This window comes from Varanus komodoensis, unplaced genomic scaffold, assembly GCF_004798865.1.
Source record: "Varanus komodoensis strain SLA01 unplaced genomic scaffold, ASM479886v1 scaffold30, whole genome shotgun sequence".
NCBI lineage: Eukaryota > Metazoa > Chordata > Lepidosauria > Squamata > Varanidae > Varanus > Varanus komodoensis.
Genome location: NW_025335762.1, coordinates 10517388 through 10532166, shown reverse-complemented (window position 1 = coordinate 10532166; position 14779 = coordinate 10517388). Strand labels below are relative to the sequence as shown.

Genomic DNA, 14779 nt, shown 5'->3' with positions numbered 1-14779 from the left:
CAGGTCCTTCCTTTCCTTAATTACATGGAAATTTTGTTTCATAGTGTGTGTAAAATGGCCCAGATTAATGGATTTCTATATTATAAAAGGCAATATTTGTGATGTTTGATTCATGTCCTAAATAAACAGGACACGAATTACCTTTCGTTCCCCACCCTCTAGTTGAGTCATAACAGGGCTAAGCAGGGCAAAGATTATATAATGTGTGTGTGCGTGCATATATCAGGTGCTCTGAAATACTCAGCACTGTTTGGTGTCAGGCTATTGTGGGATAGCTGGGCAGTTTTTCAGCATGTCACACAGAGGAAAGAACAGGGCTTTGCTGATTGTCAACTGTGAATTCCACAGCAGATGGTCCTCTGAGGAGCTCCAATCAAGACCAGGGGCTAAGAGGGAAGCAAAAAGGCTTTTTAATGCATTATCCAAGTGCAACTATGCTGTAAAAGTGCACTATGATTTGACAGCTAAGGAAATAGAAGATATTTATGAGGAAGGTATGCTGATTGCTTTGTCTCCTTCATGTTCAACAAATGGGGACCTGACCAGAGGAGACCAATCAGGGCGGTGAGAAAGGGAGTGGGTCCGAAAACCAAGTCTTGGTTGAAAGAGCTACAGCTCGGCCATCAGGAGAAGCATCCTAGCGATACTCTGATACTCTTGGGCTCATCAGTATTTCTCAGATTGTGAGAATACAAAGGACTGGGGGAGGGCTAGCGAGAACTCTCATCCCCAGGTGGGCTCACCTACTGCCCAGGAAGGCCCCCATCATGGGCTACACTCGATGGGGCTGGTGGAAGTTGAAAGACCAAGCCCCCCACTCCTGCCTTAGGGGGACAGAAAAGACTGTTCTATTTTGGCAAACTTTTCATGAAAGCTTAATAGATTATGACATAGTTACAGTACAATAATATGCAGAAGGAAGTTCCACTGTATTCACAGGAGAGCTTTCATTTTTATAACATTGCAAACTTGCTGCCTTTTTGGCTGAACTGGGAACTCAGAGGGATTTATCTCTGTACTGGATTGTATTGTTCAACTATCAGTCTGTAGGCTGCTTTAATTGATCCTTCTTCTGTTCTTTTGTCATTGTTAGTATTTTTAAAAAACAATACATTTTACCCTTGATTGTAAAATACTTTGGTATTTCAGTGACAGGCAGAAGATGCATTTGGATAATAGAATAATAAAAACAACTCTCTTGTGCCTTTGCAGAATGCTATGCAGAACAAGGGGACTGTTTCATAAGTATCATTTCCAGTCATGGAACAGAAGGAAGCATATTTGATTGTGAAGGACAACCTGTTCAGCTCACACGGATTTTCAACATATTATCACCTCAGAGAAGTCATAACTTGGTGGGAAAGCCCAAAATCTTCTTCATTCAGGTAAAAGGGGGAGCGCAAGCTTACAATTTCAGCACATGCTTTTAACAGTCACAGTGATGAGAAAATTCAGCCCATCTTCTCTTGCCTGTAAGATTCCCGGCATTTCTGATGCAAGTGAGAGATGTGTTTGTTATATCCAGTGCTTTTTTTGTCATAGAATGCACTGGAACGGAGTTCCGGCAACTTTTTTCGACAGATTTTCCAAGTTTTAAAAATAACTTTTGAAAATTTGATGTTTGGTTCACCTGGATTTGAATCACCCCGTTGAGTGTAGCAGGTCGGCAGCAAAATCATTAAAACGGTGCATGCGGGCTGCTTGTGTGTCAAATCCAACGCATGTGTATTTCGTTCGCGCTGGTTGTGATGGCACTGCTCGGCTTGTGGCGCTGCTCGGCTTGTGATTGGTCATGTGGTCGCGCGTTGAGTGCTTACTGCATGCGGTGACCGTTACGTTTTGTTACACAACTGATGTGTGTGTAGTGATTGACTACGTGCAAAAGGTAAATAATTTCATGAGTTCCGGCACCTTTTTTCTTACAAAAAAAGCACTGGTTATATCCCAGTTCTCAAACTCAACAACAGTGTAACCAAAATAGGCACACAGGGCACACTTCTGCAGTCTCTGCCCTGCCTGCTGCTTTGTTCTGGACACAATGCTGTGCTGCGCTGTTTTAGAGTGTGCGTGGCTGTGGCTATTCCTTCAGATCAGGGTTCCAGCCAGCCAGCTATGCCGTCTCGGGTTACACCTTTTCATTCTCCACTCTCCTGCCTGTTTTCCATCCCCTCTCTAGAGCCAACATTCTTTGGTGGCTGAAATTGTTCCATTCCGTGATCCTTCATGTTTTCAGGATGGTTCAAAACCACTTGTGCCTGCGGATGGCATGTGATCCATACAAATGGGTGTGAGAAGGAGTGCGTGAATAGAGGAGCAGTAATTGCTTAACAGCAGAGCAATGCTTTTCAGGTCAAAGGCCCCAGACTCAATCGTCAGCATCTCCATGTAGGCTAGGAAATGACCTTGTGTGAACCCCCCGGAATGGCTGCTACTAGCCAGTGCTGGCAATATAGCAGGGTCCCGGGCTCCTGTGTGCATCGCGTGTGCAGGTGTGTTGGTACATTGTGTGTGAGTGCATGCATTGCAGAGGGAGTGGTCCCACCCACATTTTGCAGTGGGCTAGAAGTTGGACACCTTCTAGCTGAAAGCCAGCGGGGGAGATTTGCAACACTCCACGGAGAGAGAAAGCACGAACTAGTGGAGGTAGGTTCAAAGGGCTAGGAAACAGGCACAGAGGGCTAGGAAAAATGCATGTTACTTCTTTAAAGTGCTTGGTGGGTTGGCGCGACTGATGTCCTATATGCAGCCGGTGGCTAGTCATGAGCCCAATGCACCATCTGTGATTGTACTGGACAGCTTGTGGGTAATTAGTTGGATGAGGTGTGTGATCTTCCAAAAGGCTGAGAGTGTGTGATGGAGACGAAGCAGGAACCAATTTTATGTTGCTCCCAGGACCTCTTGAAAAATCTCTATTTCAGGAGGGTTGCTTGATTTTTATTTATTTTTAACACTTTTATATACCATCAAAATAGCTTCATGACTCTCTGGACAGTTTAAGGTTTGATTGACCAGCCACTGTTTTTAGAGACATCTGCTTTAATATAGCACTTCATTCTTATCATTTTACCTTTTTGTTATTTTAAATTACACAGTTTGATGGCTTTTTGGCAGATAATAGAGTGGATAAATGTTAATAATAAACTCCAAGGTTTTTCCTTGGAATGGAAAGCAGCCCTTGGGCTGAAAATAGTTTGTCCACTCCTGCTTTCAGGTGTCATGAGACTGTTAGCAAAACTGGCACAGCTACTAGCTTCCTGGAATTGGAAAATTAGATCTGCTCAAAGCTGCACTGACGCATTAGGCTGCAATTCCTAGTTGGGAATAAGCCCCATTTAAGTGAGTGGGACATATATGCAGGGGAGATAGCCCCATCTGCTATTTTAATCCAGTGGGTCAAAGCAAATTTCACCCAAATGCATGAAACCCAACCCAGTGAAACCTGCATGCAGGAAGTCCACCTTCACCGAAAAACCATATGCTAGGTTTCTAGAGTGTGTACATGAATGATTCAGAAGTCAACGTGTCAGGGAAATACGCCACTTCTGCCTGTTTCCTGTAAGAGACTGACCTGCCTTCCACACCAAGGAATTCCCAGCTCCACATGACTCTTAGTAAGCCATATGATGCCCTGCTTGCTTTGACCCATCCCCGACGGCTGACTCATGATGGCAAAGAAATTCCCACACACAGCAAGGCTGCATCTAGCGTGATCCTGAACGGAGCTCAGAAACAAACTGGTCAGGCTCAAGCAGTCACATGTCTGGGTCACTCATGCTCCAGAAAAGGGAAGCTGCAAGCTTTCTCTGGCTGTGGGCACCACAAGCTTTCTCTGGCTGCGCGCACCACACAGGGGGCTGCTGTTGGGAGCCCCTACAAGGTGGCTCAATAGCTGTTGCACTCCCTCTGTTTTCAAGGCCTGCCGAGGAACAAGCATTGAGTATGGTGTAAACCTGCAGATGGACAGCCCAGGCCTGGAGACAGGAGGCACCGAGCCAGAGACGGACTGTTTCTCACACTATCTCTCCATCCCTGACAACACTGCAGTCATGTTTTCTTGCAGTCCAGGTATGCAAGTCTAACAAGCACACCCTTTGTGTGTTTACTCTGAAACAAATTCCACCAGGTACGCCCATGCAAGTTGTGAGACTGCTGCCTAAAAAGTCTAATTACATTCTCAAATGTTTTTTTTTCCTGGAGCTTGACATAATTTAAGTTTTTAGAGAAGTAGAGGAAAATCCTGAGAATAGCTTGTTTGAGGCACAGAGAGGGAAGCTGGTCAGACAGAATGGCTTCTCACTGGATTGATCTCTGCTTGCAATTAAGCATATTCAAAGGCAGGTGGAGGGAGAAATCAGATATATGTGATGGGCAAAAATATGCTTCAACTTCTGAGCTTCGCCTTACCAATGTGCAAACCAGTCTGAGCAGTTAAAGCACATTTCAGGAGCAACAGCAGCTCTAGGTGTATCCTTCAGTTCTCCTGGATTCAGTGGGGGTCAGTCCAGGTGCAGCCTCTGCTTTTTATTTAGTTCTCAACAGCAGCCATGAGCAGACTTCTGGCTTACAGGATCTCTTTCCTAGAACTCCGAAGTCCACCTCCTACAGACGCATGCAAAATAGTGGCTCAGGCTGGTGGACATCCACTGAGAATGAAGACGCAGGCTACCTCTGGTTGCTCATGTTCAGCCCAGTGCCCAGTCTGAGCTCTCAAGTTCTGTCACACAAAAATGCAGCACCACCCCCTTGCTCTTTGCAACATTGCAGGAGAGTTAAATGAGCTTTTTTGTTGCTGCTGTTAGACAATTGGGGCTCAAAAACATCAGTTTACCTGCCATAACGTGCTCCTTTGTTGCAAACTGGCTGTGCCTAAGGGCAGACAGGCACCCACACAGAGAGGGCAAAATCCATCTATGATTTGTCTTCAGTGAAGGGTTGCTATTATAGAGCAGAAAACCTGAGTTCGTTTCCATTGCTCCATCTGCGAGGAAACATGACTCAGTTCTGGCCCTGTGATCCCAATATGGACAAATGTGGGTGACTGCACAGCCAGAATTTACTAGAGTTAGTTCTGATGGACCAGGTCTGAAGGCTACAGAGAAATCTAGCTGGCAGGCACCAGCTTAACAGAGGTGAAACAGTGTCCTTAACTTATGTTTTCTGACATTGGCAGGCTATGTTTCCTTCATCAATCTGTGGGAATCCATGTTCCTCCGTGCCTTTTTGGAACTGCTCGAAGGAGAAGAACACCATTTTGAAGTTGCTCGTTTAATGACTCGAATTAGCTGGAAAGTTGCACTCTTCTGTGAAGCCAAAGGAAAATACCAAGGTGCTAAAGAGATGCCGTGCTTTGTCACAAACATGGAGAGACCAGTTTACCCCTTCTCATCACAAGGATGACCAGCCTCCAGTGACCAGGGTTTGAACTGACTGCAGGAAGGAGGCACCAATCCTATTTCATGAGAAATGACTCTTGAACTGCGGAGTAACGGACTTGGATAGGCCACATTTCTATGCTGACCGTGATCCCCATGTTCCAAGGAGCAGCTCAACCATGTGAAATAGATCATTGCCCAAAATAAGTTGCCAATAATTCCCAGTCTCCACTGGAAGATGAATGGCAGACACATTTGCTGTTGCTTTGCTCCGACTTTGACCATTTTAGGTTGTGTCTGGTGTAATATTACACAACTTGAGAAGCAATCACTTTTCCTCCTCTGTACTTGATTAGGTTAGATCCAAGTTGAGATATACTTTGAGTAGATCCCTTGAAATTTTCCAGACTACTATACTCCTCTTAATTTCAGTGGGTTTACCCTAAGCTTGACTAAGTCTGAAGCCAATCCACTCTTCCTTAATGATTCTAAGGTTAATTCTGTAACACTATTGCCTAGAGTCCAAGTAAATGCACAGCTTATTCCAGCACCAGGGAGAGGGGCTTTGTTGCCACCTGCTTTTATTTGCAAACTGGGTAGATGCAAGGGAATCCCTGGTGGAATGAAGTGTTTCTGCTCAAGTGTCTAGCCCACCATGACCTCTCTTGCAACCAACTCCAGTGCTCTATCAGGCAGTTTGGGGGGTCTTTCTCTGCCCTTTAAGTTTTTTCTTCCTCCCTTCTTTCCTTGTACTTCTCTTGATATTGGGGGTTCCCTGAGCTGGCTGTCATCTTGTGCATGAATGGAGCCATTTTAGCTGTCTAAGGAACCAGACTCCGAAAATGAATGTCATTCATGTACAGTTCCAGGGGGCCCATTCTGGCATTTGCCCCAACCCAGTCCTCCAGTGAAGCCCCCAAAAGCTTCTCTGAAATGGCATTGGGTCCTTAGGTTGGAAGAAAGTTCTCCACCCTGGTTACAAATAATCTGTTCCTGCAGCAGGTTATTCTACTTACCTTGATCTGTAATTCCAATTTGTATGTGCCTTAACTTCTTGTTTACCAGGGACAGTTCCTACTTTCTTCTAGTTGTCACTGATAAATCTTACTATTTTCCTCCTTTTAGATAGCAAACGAACACAATTTTAACAAGGCTATTGCCAACATGGTCACTTTTCAGGGTGCATCTCCCTGTATTATTAAACGTCTCAAACACAGAAGGGGAAAATGTCAGCCCAAAACATTTTACTTGTTCACATTTTGTTTTACTGGATTTTTTACATGTGACTTTTCCAAACTTAGGCCCGCCAGAAGTTCTGGACTACAAATTGCAGCATCTCCTTGTAGCATTATCAATAGAAAGCATGATGGGAGTTGCAGTCCAAAACATTTGGTGGGGAATCGAGGCTGGGGAAGGAAGATGAAATGCAACAGAGCAAAACTCCCATGAAATGCTAGGGAGCCAAATTGCCACTGGTGTCTTCTGCTCCTTTGCCAAGTTGGGGCTGGTCTCCTTTTCCCTTAACAAAGCCAATGAAATACACGACAGGAGAGGGAGAAGATGGGAATGACCATCATCACCTCTGCAAGCGGTCTTCTGCTTCAACGACCACATTGCTCTTTTTGACCTTGTGTATACCTCTTAAACCCTTGCCAGATGCAAGGTGCAGCTGGAGTGGCCATACATCCTACTTCATAGAGGACAACCCTCTAATATATGGCATCCTCTATTAATAGGGTTGTGCAGGGGGAGCTCAGTTTAAAGATGAAGAGCCCATAAGCTGCTGACCAGGGTGCCTCAAAGCTAAGAAGGCCCACAGGCTACCTGGTTAGTCTTCCTGCTATAGTGAGATGTGCATTTCTCTTTAGAGTCATTATTTTGAAATTGGTACCCACACCTATACATTAGCAATATGCAAATCTGTGTCTTCTGTCAGTAACAAGTTATGCACCCTTGTGCAGACCCTCAGGAAGCCTTTTGTTGTATCCCAGAGGGCATGACGGAATCTTGCGCCCAGGTCACAAGGCATAACCCATGCGTGGAGGCCAGGGCCCGCCCTCCCAGCACCTTCCCCTCTCCACATGTTCGGCGCAACCTCAGTGGAAATCATCTGCACAGCCAACAGAAATGTGTGAACTGCAGCATGTGTGCATTTGCAATGTATGGTGATAAAATGACTAAATGTGTGTCAACCTTCTTGGGATGAATTCAGGTATTCTGCTAGGGCTCACCCTGGAAATACTGACCATTTATTTGAGCTCCAACTGCTCAATGCCTGTAATCCCTTCTAGGCCACATTTGTTAATTTACTGGAAACTGGTGCAGAAAAAATGCCCTCCCCCCTCTCCACATTGCATGTGTGTGCGTACACACAGTACTCACAAAAAGAAACAGCGGCTGGCAACCGGCAGCACAGTTCCAGCTCCACCTTCTAGAGTTCACCAAGAGTCCCCGTGGGGGGGCCACTATGCCACTGGGGGGCCACTATGCCACTAGGAGGATGTAAACTGTTAATGTCACCCAGGTTTTACTGCCCTGCACTTTGCATTCTGACCGTAACACACTTGCCAAAGTCTGTCTGAGCTCCACTGATTAGCTCCGGATAATCAGATCAACCCACAGGTGGCCTTGTTTGCCTTGCTTATAAGGAAACTCGATAAAATGGGCAGCAACTCTTTGCTAAGCTAAAACTGCTTTTAAAATAATACATAGAATTGGAAGCAATAACTGATGTAAGGAGGCAGATGTTGTGCGTAAACCTAAAGAAAGCCACCGCCCATGAAATACACTTCAAATATTTACAAGGGCTAACATATAACATAGCCTGCTTCAGTCTCGGGGCCCTGCTGCCTTCCCCAACCTGGCCCACAATCACCCTGAGCCAATATAGCCCAGAATAAGGGGCGTTGTGAGCACACCTGTACGGCTCCCAAGTTGGGGAAAGTTGCAGGAGGAGACCTTGAGGAAAGGGCCACGTTAAATGCAGACAAACACAGAAGACCTGCCATACCATGCACTCACAGGTCAGCTCCAGGTTCTTGAGGGCTCTTGGCTAAGGACCCTCATTCGGCTCCCTCTCTTGGTACATCCTCCTTACATCTCAAGCAAATCTACCATGGCAGATGCAGACCCTATATGGAGACCACCCTACAGCACCACGTATGTGATAGGCCTAGTTATGGACACCACCTTTGCTAGCAGGCAAGTACTGGGAATATGGAAGAGTTTCCTTATCCATTCTCAGGACTCTGTTACCTGGGGATCCCATAAAACGGATGTTAGGGACACTGGTCTCATGTTTTCCCTTTGTGTTTACATTTTGCACCTGGTCACTGCCAGAATTCAAGCATTCTGGGTTGGGGAGACGTCTGTTCAAGAAGCAGAGTCCTGTTTACTTTCTCTGACAACCCCAGTTCTAATCCTTTGACACAACTGGCCGATCTGAAACTGGAAGCAGAGCAGGTTCTTTTGACCGATTTGGCACAATGCAGGTTAAAATATGGATAACGACCAAGATGTCTAACAAGCTGCATCAGTTATCCGCAGAACTCCATTTCAGAGCATTCTTCAAAGTAGATGCCAACGTCCACTGTGACTGTTGGCCACCAGACATCAACTGGATCCCCCTGGGTCAGCTGGGTCCCCAACAGCCACTGGCAACAAAGTTATAGACTCATAGAATATTAGAGCTGGAAGGGCCAAGGCCATGGAATCCAGCCCCCTGCTGTTGCAGGACACCAAGTTACACCACCCCACTTTCTTTTTGCCCAGTTTCTTTTTGAATGTCTCCAGTGTGGGAGAGCCCACCACCTCTCCAGGCAACTGATTCCACTGTCGTATCGCTCCGACAAGGAGGAACGACCAGCCAGAATCTGAGTTGTTGCAAATTGAATTGATTATTCCATGTCCTACACTCTGGCATCAGCAAGAAATCTTGACCTTCCTCTTTGTGACAACCTTTGAGGTACTTATAGAGGGATATCATGTCCCCCCTCAGTTTCCTATTCTCAAGGCTGAACATACCCAGTTCTCTCAGTCTCTCCTCATAAGGCAGAGAGACTTTGGATCATTTTTGTTGCCCTCCTCTGGACACTAATTTTGCTGAATCTTTCTTACATCTTGGTGCCCAGCACTGGACACAGTATTCCAGGTGAGGAGTGACTAGTGAGGAGTATAGAGGAACTACTGCTACTCATGATTTGGAAGTTAATACTTCTTGTTAATGCATCCCAAAATAGCATTTTCCCTTTTTGCAGCTGCATCACATTGTTAGTTCATGTTTAGCCTATTGTCCACAATTACTCCAAGATCATCTTCTTTTTGAGTTCTGTTGAGCCGTGTATTCCCCATCTTGTATCGATGCATTTGGTTTCTTTTTCCCAGGTGGAGGACTTGGCACTTGTCCCTACTGAATCTCATTCTGTTACACTTTCAGCCCACCATTCAAGTTTTTCCCTGGTTAGAACAGCAGCCAGATGCTTAATGATTCAATTCCAATAAAAAAATTCCTCCTCATTATGACAACTTAGCAGAAATTAAATGTTTTTCGGAAAAACCAAAAGGATGTTTGGTATCATCTATTTATTGAGATCACCACACAGGAAAAAAGAGACTACAAAGAGATTAAAAACAAATCTGAACACTTAAAGTCTCTCTCTCGTTTTTTAAAGCTTCCAGAACCACAACTACACACTTGTGGATTCAAGCAGGGGAAGGAGCTGATCTAGGAAAAAACAAGAAACTTTAGGCAAGAAAGCAAACCATCAACAGAACTTGACTCCTCTGAAGTTGAGGTTTAAAAAACTGCCAACACAAGAGAATATTGAGCAAACTTTCAATATTTAAAACTTCATGCCCAGAGTATAGTAACAAGAAAAAAATGCATTCCAAAGAGTCCATTATTATGAACTGAGGACACTATGTACTGAATGTTATATCAAATGCAACAAGAGGATTCAACTCGCCAGTGCTCTCATTAACAGCTCTGTGCCAGAGATTCCATTGTGCTCTAGAAAATCTAGTTTTCATGCTAGAACAGGCAGTCATTTGCTAGCAGCAGGTCAAACACCCTTTTTATGGCATGGAAATACCATACAGTTTTGACCATCTGCAATTTCTATTACCTGTAGCACTACAAAGAACTCCATGGGGATACAGTGGACACCTGGCATACCAAAGACCAGAGGATCTTTACCCTTTAATGAGCAACACTGCAGGAGCCCTTAGCTGGCTGTTCCTGTGCTAAAATTATCTGGAGCTAGTCTACTTACAAGGTGGGATGAAGGGGTGGAATGAACTGCACTATTTCCAGCTGCCAGGGTGGTGGAAGAGAACCAGCTTTGAAAGCTTCCCCAAGTTCAAAATAAGCGTATTGTGTTTGCTAGAGACAGGTCTGATCATCAAGCTACCTTTCCACACACAGACAGAAGCAAAGTCAAGGAGCTGCAGAAAAGAGTGATGCCTTTGGGTGGGATATGGGCACTAGCGCTGGTGAGGCTTAAAGGCAACAAAGCTTAGCTTGACTAAACAGGTTTCACAACATCGTTCTTTCAACTGAATGCTCTGATCGGAAATGTATGTAAATTCAAAGGTGGCTTTGGGCAGACTTTAGTTTCTTCTTCACATCCAGAGTAGGAAAAAAAGCAAGCCAAACAGAACAGTAGAAAAGGGCAAAAGGCCACAAGCTCAAGTCAATCATTAAAAGAACAAGCTTCTTTGCTTTACAGCCTGTTCTGTGAAATTACAGGGACTGTAGTAACTTTTACTCTATATTCGGTTTGAGGAAAAAGTGTTACGATACCACATATATGCTGTTGCACTCGCTCGCTCGCTCTCTCTCACACACACACACCCTGAACCACCATCTTCTGCAGCGCACTTGTGAATGATGCTATTTCTACCTAAGTGTCCTTCAACATTTAAAAAGTGATCCTCAACACAGGGCTCCAAAGTGTTGATTTATACAACAGCAATTAAGATCTCGGGCTCAAAAGTGACAGTCTAATTCAATACTGGAATGGTGAGTTTATGGTGCAAAAGGCAAGTGTTTACAAATGCTTCATTTTTTAAAAAATGATCTTCAAGGACATATTGCCACTCTATTACTTATGGTCCTAAGGTAGACCAGATCAGTTCAGATCCTACTACCATACTCCTGAGACATCTGAAATGAGCTTATGGGACTGCAGGCTGACAAACTGGTAAAAAAAGAAAAAACCCATGACTCAGAGGATTTATAACACCCACCCAAATTATTTCTTATCAGCAGCCATCAAATCACACGTCCTTTAGTCTAATGATCAGAAATGTTACCATACAACTGCACAAAAGAGGAGTTAGGAAGCCAGAAGTCAAATGCAACAAAATCATTTCCCCCATATCCTTAGCATCTCTAGAAAGATGTGCAACATTGAATAGTCATTTCTCAATATTGCCATCTATAAGGAGAAGATTTCTGACAGGTCTGTCTGGCAAAAAATGTGCCTCGGCTAGTGCAAAGGGGGTTTTAGTGTTCAAGCCCATGGGCGGAGGTTGACAGCTTCCATTATGTCAACCACAAACCACCCTGTCGGCTAGGAGGACAACATCAGGAATCTAGGAGACAAAGCCCATGTGTTCATCCGACAGGCAAGGCACCCCTGAAATGCAGCCCTTTGAACTGATACAGTAGAAGATGAGTACCACATCATTTGGATGGACACACATGGAAACACACAGTACTGCCCATTACTGATTCATATGTCACAGTACAGGATAAAACAGTCCAAGTAGCTGAGAGGGGTGCAATTAGCCAAGGACTTCAAAAGGTACCAGACACGACCACTGTCAAAGTGCAGGTGCACAGTTAAAAGCACTTCTGTTCTTCCCTCCACCTGGGCACAACAGCACAGCCTAAAGGCTTCGGGGCTGTACTGATAGAAGGCGGGGTGTCACCTGTGCTTCAGTGAGCTCATTTGTGGGACAAGTCTTTATTCAACTCAGCAACACGCTGGAGTTTCTGGATTGACTTTAGATCTGCATAGATTAAAAAGAAGAGAAAGGACATTTAAATAAAGGTGCAAGACTAAAATTCCTGTGCCAAGGTGAAGCTCCAGCTAAGAACGAACTAAGTTGGAGAGTGTTTTATGTCAATCATAGTGAAGACAACACAGTGGGTTTCCAAAACAAAATACTTTCCTCTGCACATCCCTGTATTTGACATTGATTTCTTAGCAGGACTAGGAAATGAGTGCATCTGGTCACAGTCAATGCTTATCTCATATGACTGTGTATTTGCTTCCATGGATTTCAGCCAGTAAACTGCACTAGAGGGGAAGCAAAAGCAAGCAGGATATGGAAGAGCAAATCCTGTACTTTTAACCTAACAGCTTTTCTGATTAATCTGACTTGTTAGATTAAAAGACAACCTGTTTGACCCTTGGGTTTTTTTTCAGCTGTCCTCTGCAGGAAAGAACCTGAACCACAGTACTAGCTCACATAGACTACTCTCCACACCCACAGCCAACATTACAAATCATACGGTATCCCCACACGTATTTCCATGGCAAACTTTTGAAAGAAGCACTCTTTTTAAAATGGATAGAAAAAATCATATCCACAACTGACAGTTATCTTCCAACAAGCTAATAAAAAGCCAGGGTGCAGCAGCTTACTTTTTGATCCAGTCGTTGATAGTCACTAGACTTTGGTCTTCTGGTTAACTTTGATTTTTTTCCTTCTAAAGCAAAGGCAATGATCTTTGAACGGAAGAAAAAGAGAGCTAGTAAATAATTTGGCAATAATTGGGCAGAAGAAAGCATCATCTTTCAATTAAAATTTGCAAGGCAGCTTAAGCAACAATTAAAATAGAAAATAAGTACTAATGAAACTACCAGATAAACAAACGAGAGGGGATTGGAAGACACCATGTAAACTCCTTGGTTTCCAGGTTCTTAAGTCATTCAACAATTTGGCAGGCCAAACACCAGCAAAAAAATGTATTCACAAGCCCAGAGAATGTCACGAAGAAAGAGATGGGGTAGCCATCTTCAGAAGGAAGCTCCCCAGCCTACATGTCTTCTGCAACATTCACATAACCCTAACACAGACTGAGTTACACAAGGATTGTTTAAGTCTCCAATAGCCTGTTTGACAGGTTTGCACAACACAAACCACTCTAACCCTTTTGGGATCTGAGCCTGGGGAGAAGGTTGCACTCCCTCTGAAGAACCAGCTTAGACACGAAGTTGCTCTTGGGGATCCTCAAGCAGCTGTTGTGGCCAGGAGCTCATTTCTCCAGGCTCAGCTGGTGTGCCATCTGTGTCCCTCCCTTGGCAGATATCACACTCCTTAATTGTGATTTGCTTTCCATGGGGCTGACCTTGTAAAGGCCACAAAATGTACAGCATGTGTGAAACTCAGCAGCCATACTATTGTCTGGCATTTGCGTTACAGACCATTTTTCACTGTCTTGAACAAATTACTTGGAAACAAATCGGAAGCCAGAGCAACAGTCAAGGTGCTGGTTTTGCCCTATAAAGCCCTGAAGAGCATGAGGCCTGGTTTCCTGAAAGACTGTCTCTTTCCATACAAGCCTGCTGCTATTTTGAAATCTTAATCAGAAGCTCTTTTGTATGTCTCTGATTAAGGCAAACAAGGCTTCAGAGGTGAGGCTGACAGGTGCATGAGACAGTGTTTTCTGTAGCTACATCTCATCGGTAGAACTCCCTGTCAAGGGAGGTCAGGCTGGCTACATCTATTTTAAAGTTTTAAGCAGCCAATAAAAATTGCATTTTTGCCAGCCCTTCTGGACTTTAAAACTGTGTTGATTATTTATGTATAATGTTCTCCTTTGCTTGGTTTTTGTTTTGCTTGTTTTAATGTTATGGTACATTGCTTTGAGGACTATGATGGGCAGCAAGTAATACACAAACATTTTAAATAAATAAATGATAGAAACTCACCTTCCGTTTATTATGGTAGGCAATGTACAATGCAGCAACAACAATAGCTGTGGTCACCAAGTAGGCAAAAAAGTGGCTATTTTCAGTTTCATTCTTTTGGGGTGGGACAGCCACTGAGCTCTTTGTTTTATCACTCTCGGACTTTTCCTCCTGATCCTCTTGACCTGCATCCTCCTCGTCTTCCTCCTCCTTTTCTTCTCTTTGAAAAGAAGTTTGATCCTGGGAGCTTTCAGCCTTAGATGGCAAATTCTCTTTTTGCTTGGAGGTGTCCTGGGGCTCACTAGGCAAGTCCTCTTTTTCCTTGGAGTCTGGATCCCTGAAGACAGGATCTGACTTTTTAGGTGGTGCTCCTATATCAGAAGCTTTACTGTGGGAGGTTTCTTCAGACAAATTCTCTTTTTGCTTGGAGTCATCATGTCCTGATGTTTGGGGAGCTCCTCCCGAATCAGAAGCACCATCCTGGGA

General features: G+C 44.3%; 2 protein-coding genes across 2 annotated transcripts in view; one reads left to right on the top strand and one right to left on the bottom strand.

Annotated features, from left to right (window-relative positions):
- The first annotated feature begins 292 nt into the window (after positions 1–292).
- Positions 293–5397, top strand: LOC123027053 (caspase-3-like). Its single transcript, XM_044437396.1, has 4 exons — positions 293–494; positions 1213–1385; positions 3915–4065; positions 5171–5397. Exons 1-4 carry the CDS (start codon positions 293–295, stop codon positions 5395–5397), a joined length of 753 nt encoding a protein of 250 aa, XP_044293331.1.
- Positions 5398–9934: 4537 nt separating this feature from the next.
- TGOLN2 (trans-golgi network protein 2) overlaps positions 9935–14779 on the bottom strand; it is a 7146-nt gene continuing 2301 nt past the window's right edge. The window contains exons 3-5 of the mRNA XM_044437358.1: positions 14315–14772; positions 13025–13108; positions 9935–12386 (exon numbers count right to left, since the gene is read on the bottom strand). Coding sequence (XP_044293293.1) covers positions 12381–12386; positions 13025–13108; positions 14315–14772 — 548 coding nt within the window. The 3' untranslated portion in view covers positions 9935–12380. The remainder of the gene's footprint in view (positions 12387–13024; positions 13109–14314; positions 14773–14779) is intronic.

What these genes read in the sequence shown, in the direction of transcription:
- LOC123027053 (XM_044437396.1), top strand. Translation starts at nt 293, where the DNA reads ATGTCACACAGAGGAAAGAACAGGGCTTTGCTGATTGTCAACTGTGAA. An exon ending in AGAAGATATTTATGAGGAAG is followed by an intron (nt 495 to 1,212) that starts GTATGCTGATTG and finishes GTGCCTTTGCAG; the next exon opens with AATGCTATGCAGAACAAGGG. An exon ending in CCAAAATCTTCTTCATTCAG is followed by an intron (nt 1,386 to 3,914) that starts GTAAAAGGGGGA and finishes TCTGTTTTCAAG; the next exon opens with GCCTGCCGAGGAACAAGCAT.